Genomic DNA, 6,461 nt, shown 5'->3' on the forward strand with positions numbered 1-6,461 from the left:
TAGTAACCATCACCCTAAATGACCAAAAGGAAGAAAATGTTTCCTAAAGCTATCAAAATGGTCCAAGCCAACCGTTTGTAATCAGATTGAATTAAAAGTCAACTCGTGTCTAGGAAAAAACATTAGACTAAAGTATACATTTAATCTTTTAATTTTATATGTTTTATTTTAATCTCTTAATTTTATAAAGTATCTTTTTAATAATTTAATTTTAATATTTTTAATTTTATCCCAACAAATTTATACATTAAACTTTTAAATATTGATAAAATATTCTTAGATGTTCACATATTAAGTTTAATTTTTTAAAAATAATAATGATTGACATAAAAAATAATCATTTGAAACTAATGATATTAAGGTTAAAAAATTAAAAAGATACTTTACAAAGTTAAAAGATCAAATTCAAATGCTATATAAAGTTAAAGAACTAAAAGTATACTTTAGCAAAAAAAAAAAAACTATTACAAGGTCAAAATATTAAAAAATTAATGAAAAGTAACATTCATGCACCATTTTATTGTCTTTTTTATTCTTCTGATAAAACAGTGCATGAATAAGCATGGTATAACTCTGGGTGAAAATGTATATACACGAATTTTATTGATATTTAAGGAAGGTTCATGCACCGTTTTTCTTTTAATTTTAATCTTTGTACCAAACAATGCATGAACAAGCTGACATTCATATTATGAGAAAAAATGTATATGAACATAGAAAATGTATAAAGTTAAATCTTTGGAACATTTGGAGGGATCATTCAAAAAATGGATGAACATCCATGATACAACTTTAAATAAAAATATAAATATAAACAAGGTTATTAAAGAAATCCAATGCTCCCACACCATTTTTAACTTCATTTTATTTTTTCCTACCTAGCAATACATGAACAAGATGAGTAACACTTTATGTGAAAATGTCATTAAAAAACACTTTATGAGAAAAGATGTACATGTACATATACATGACAAATGTTAAAAATATACTTTTAAAATATCTGAAAAGGAACATAGCCTTAACTAGAATGTATCATCCATTTTCTATTTTTTTTTCAAATCCTTCATATCATTAAAAAAATAACTTTTGACAATGATTCATCATGATTAAAAAAAAATCACCACTTAAGATTCACTTTAAGCGATAACACAATGTCATCACCAAAATGATCATGAAAAGTATACTTTTGACGACGACAGAAAAAATCTCCACAACTTAAGCTTTTTTTTTTTGGGCTCAAGATTCAAGTTTAAATATTTTGTCTATGGATGATAACAATTATTAGATATTTTAGAACATCTATGTGATTTTTTTTAATTTTTATTTGCACTTAAAATGTGAAATTTGGATGGTTAAAGTATACATTTAATCCTTTAATTTTATAAAATATTTTATTTTAATAATTCAACTTTATAAAGTGTCTTTTTTGTCCTTAAACCCTAACACTGTTAGTTTTATCTTAATAAATTTTTACATTAAACTTTTAAATATTAACAAAACATTCTCACATGTTAACTTATTAAGTTTAACTTTTTCAAAACAATAATGATTGATACAAAAAAAAATGATCATCTAAAACTAACAATTTAGGATTAAAAGACTGAAAAGATGCTTTACAAAATTAAAGAATCAAACTAAAACTTTATATAAAGTTAGAAGACTAAGATTATACTTTAGCCAATTTGGATTTTAAATTTTTTTAAATATTTCATAATTAAGTTGGGTTTTACAAAAATTGAAAATAAAAAATACAAACTTCAATGCTAGACCCTAAGCCTCAATAATTTGAGCCAAACCTTGAAAAAATGACATATTTAAAGGAAACAAGGCTTTTGGGCTCAAACCTTGATGAGCTTAACTCGTAAAGATTGAACCAGTCCATTTCCTAGCTCTAGACAACATTAATGCAACATTATTATTTTTTTTCATTTTAATCCTTTGTCAAGTGCATTGTAAGTGGGGTGTAAATTATTGTAAAAACACATTCTCATAATCAATTATAGAGATGGTAGTCCACTTATTAAGAAAGAAACAAAAGTGAAAGAGTTAATTGATCTATATGTTTAAAAATGCTTAGGATTATAAACTCATTTTTAATATAATATTTTCCTTTAACTTTTGAAAATAATGCAATCTAACTTTTATTATCAACAAAAGTTAACTTTAACTATTGATTGACCAAAAATAATAGAAAAGGGCCTCAAAAATTACCCAAAAAAGGATCAATAAAATTGTCTTGGCCTTTTTTTGTAATTATTTTGGAGTCATTGTTTGTAATTTTTGTATCCTTTATTGTAATTTTTGAGGTATTTTTTTTATTTTTTTGTCAACTAAAATCAAAGTTAATTTTTTTAATGATAGCAGTTAATGACTCATTTACCTAAGAATTAATCAATTAATCAAAATTATTAATTTATCAATTAAGCTTTTTAATATTAAAAAGTAACTATAATTTGGTTTTCACTACATTTATTAAATAAGTTTTCTTACTGGTAATTAATTAATATTTACTAAGCACCTTATATTATTGAAGGTAGCCATGGAACAAACCATTAGGACCCAAACTACATTTTTTCTAACTTATTAATTCTTATTACTAAAATCAAAGTATATAATAAAGTGAAAACCAAAATGCATGAAAGAACAAACTCGATGGACAAACAAAATTAAGGCTATATTTGGTAAGTGGAATCATAAGCCTGGAAAAGAAATTGAGGTTGAAATCATAAAACACTGATGTTTGGTACATGTGAATTTGAATTTTCAAAAATCCTGATTCAAGGAAAAAAAGTTAAATTGGATTCTTTGGCGGGAGCTATGAAATTGGAGCAATTCTATGAAATTATATTTTTTGAAGATAATTTTATCCTCATATAAAAATTGAAAAGATGACTATGCCTTTGCTTATTTGTGATTAATACTAGAAGAATCGAGCATGTAGGCGGTTGTGATAGGGACAATTCAAAATGCACAGTTCTTGCGCTTTCATTCCTTGTTCTCTCAAATATATATATATATATATATATATTGTAATATAATATATGTGTGTGTTTATATAATTTATATATTTATAATATTTATTTTATAAAATATTTTACTTATTTTTAATATCTATCATCTATATAATATTTCATTTATATATTAAATAATACATGAGAAATTAAATCACAATTAAGCTTTTAATACATTTTTAATTTTGATTTTAATTTTTAGGAGTATTTTTGTCTTTTAAGTATAATTCTATTTCCATGTCTTATATACCAAACAAAAATAATACAAGAACTCCATTTATTTTTTCTAACATAGCAAACGTATTTTTAAAATTTAATTCTATTTCAATTTTAATTTCAATTTCAATTCCATCAAAAACTATTCATACCAAACGTCGCCTAAATTGTATTGCCAAAATTCTTCAACAAAAAAAATTTAAAAATTAAATATAGTTAACCATAACAAAGATTTTGTTTTTTTTGGACAATAAACAATCACAAATTAAAACACTAAGTAACTTAGAGCTTAAGCGACAAATCAAGACCTGAAGAATCAAGATCATCATCATCTTTCTCTCTGGAAGCTTCTTCGGATATAAACTTGGTATGTTGATCACTAGTAGCAGCAGTACCAACAATGGTAGTAGTAGTCGTTGAAGAAGATGAATTATTCCCACACTGATTATGAGTAGTTAGAGGACTAATATTACTAACTTCTTCAATCCTCAAAGTTCCTGAACTTGCCCTAATTCCAAACCTATCCAGGGATTGCTGATCATGCCTAAACTTAAAACTAGGGTAATTATAAGAAGGCTTATGAATCATGGAATCCATTCTAACCCCAAGTGGCTTATTATTATAAGTCATCGAAGAGTTATAATTAATTAGAGGGTTCGGGTAATTGCCACAATAAGGAGAATAATAGTGAGGACCTAAAAGACCAAAATGATTATTTTCAGAAACGACAATCTCTGCTTGTCGTCGTTTTGCAATTGCACGCTCTTGTTTGTGTGCGTTTTGATGGCCTCCTAGAGCTTGTGAGGATGAAAACTCTCTTCTGCAGAAGTTGCAGCAAAAAGTCCTTTGTGTAGTGATGTTCTCGTGTTCATGATCATGATCATGATCATGAACATGAACAAGATGGTGATCAGCAAGATTATGAACATGTTCATGATGATCTTTTCCTTTGGTGTTAATAATGCTTGTTTTAGACGAAGAACCTATGATGTTCACTTCAGATTTGAAGAAATCCAGCTCAGTCTTTGACTTACGAACAGAATTATCATCGTCATCATCAGAAATCTTCATATGAAATACATATCAAGCAACATAAAAGAAATTAAATCAGTTAATCAAATAGTGAAGATATGTGGTAATGTGAACTCAAAATTGTTCTTTTGGTTCTATATATCTCTATGCTAATATAATGCATCAGTTGAGAGATAAAGATAGACAGATAAGATAAGTGGGCCTTCACATGTTGAGTATCGTCTATTCACCTTATACATAGAAACTAAGCCAGGATTTAATATAAGAAAAAGGAAGTATTGAGAGTAACAAATTTTAAATTTTGAAAGAAATTAAAATAATAATAATAATAATAATAATAATAAATGTTTTAAAAAATTATAAAAATATTTAGTACATGGTAACTTTCAACCAAAAATAATGCCATAAAATAAATATTATTCATACAAATATTTTTTTTTAAACAAAAAAAAAACATACGTTTTGGTTGAGCTAGGCAAGGTTAACTCTTACCCAATGTTTAACCTAATGCATGTGCTTGAATGACTCGAGCAAGGCCAAGCTTACTAGAGTCTTGGGCAATATAAACAACCCTAGCTTTTATAAATTTTGGAGCAAGAAGCATAGAACATTTATCTAATGCTAAGAAAAATTTAAAAACTTAAAAGGAGCCATAGCCCGTTCTGGTCTCCTTTCCCTCCACCCTTGACTATAAGTCTACACAAAAATGAAATTAGGTTAGTTTTTTAGTTCCTTGCTTTATTTTTGAAATAACTTTGGGATTTTATTCATATTTTTTAAATCTTTAAACTATTAAAACATTAAACATTAATGGCTTTTTTATGGAATTAATAAAACTAATCACTAACTTAAAAATGAACATGTTATGGAAGGTTTGGACTCTATTTTTCTCATTCTTAGACTACAGACACGCTCAAATCCTCTACAAATTAAATTTGCATTTTTATATATTCAAATAGAGTAAGAGCACGATTTGAAACCTATATAATATATCTGTGTGTGGGTGTGCGTATATATAGTGGCAGAAGTAATGACTGATTACAGAATATTAAAAAGGTGGTAAAAATAATAGACGATAAGTTTAAAGAAAAGAGAGAAAATAATTAAGACAAAACTCAAGAACTTTTTTGTGCTAGTTTTTCTATGAATATATGATTATAAAAAATTTAATCTGACTTCAAGAAAAAAGTTTCACGTAATATATAAAGAGGATTCCAATTGGACTGTGTGATATTCACTGATGCTTCAAACCTTTGTGACAGTAACATATAAAAGTGATTTAAAAATCCCTCTTGTCAGAAAATACGAGTTATTGAAACTCTCAATTTTATCATTAACACAACCTTAAAAATAACAAAACATAAAAAAACAAACAAACAAAAAAAATTATTTGAAAAATAAAAAAAATTCTATATATATAAATTCACTCACTTGAATGCAAATTATTTTTAAAAATTGTTTTGAAATGTAGTTTTTAAAATTATTTTTTAAAACAAAACAAAAATAAAATTTATTTGGTTGTGTTAATTTTTTTAAAAAAATAGAATTAAAAATCGGCTAATAGTTATGGTCATCAACGGTTAATAATGATAACTTATAATGATCATTAATAAATATAACTATAATTTTCAATCATTAAATATAATATATTTTAAAAAACAAGAAAATTAAAATTAAAATAAATTTAAGATATTTCTGTTTTTTATTTTTAAAAATTTTAAAAAAATTACATTCAAAATATTTATCATAACAAATTTTTTAATTTTTTTAAAACAAAAAAATGTTTTTAAAAATAGAAACCAAACAAGCCTGAAACTCTCAATTTTCTGTCTAACACATAACCTTAAAATTAACAAAACAAAAACAAACTAACTAACAAAAGAATTATTAAAAAATACAAAATTTAAAGCTATATATGTATATATATTCACTCACTTGAATCATCTTCATCTTCTGGTTTTTGATCACTTCATCTTTGGAATCTTCTCCTTTGGACCCTCCTAAGATGCTTGAGATTTCAGAGGGAGAAAGCTCCTCACCATTTGCAGCCATGGGAGCGAAACACAAAACAACTTAAAAAGAATCTCAGAGAGAATGAGATATAAATTAATCAAGATGAAAGAATATATGTATGTATATATATTTTCAATTAGAGACACCTATAGTTAATGCAACATAATCTTTAAAGAATTGGAAAGAAAT

General features: G+C 25.5%; 1 protein-coding gene across 1 annotated transcript; it reads right to left on the reverse strand.

Moving 5' to 3' along the window:
• Positions 1-3,509: 3,509 nt before the first annotated feature.
• LOC129316645 (zinc finger protein 3-like) lies at positions 3,510-6,311 on the reverse strand. Its single transcript, XM_054961052.1, has 2 exons — positions 6,195-6,311; positions 3,510-4,292 (listed from the first exon to the last, which is right to left on the reverse strand). The coding sequence occupies exons 1-2, from the start codon at positions 6,309-6,311 to the stop codon at positions 3,510-3,512; spliced, it is 900 nt and encodes a 299-aa protein (XP_054817027.1).
• Between the last annotated feature and the right edge of the window lie 150 nt (positions 6,312-6,461).

This window comes from Prosopis cineraria, unplaced genomic scaffold (genome assembly GCF_029017545.1).
Source record: "Prosopis cineraria cultivar Desert tree isolate PC_DT_omini unplaced genomic scaffold, ASM2901754v1 PC7, whole genome shotgun sequence".
Classification (NCBI taxonomy): domain Eukaryota; kingdom Viridiplantae; phylum Streptophyta; class Magnoliopsida; order Fabales; family Fabaceae; genus Prosopis; species Prosopis cineraria.

Coding starts and splice junctions, on each gene's coding strand:
- LOC129316645 (XM_054961052.1), bottom strand. CDS start 6,311: ATGGCTGCAAATGGTGAGGAGCTTTCTCCCTCTGAAATCTCAAGCATC. Junction 4,293..6,194: donor AGAAGATGAAGATGATTCAA/GTGAGTGAATAT, acceptor TTTCATATGAAG/ATTTCTGATGATGACGATGA.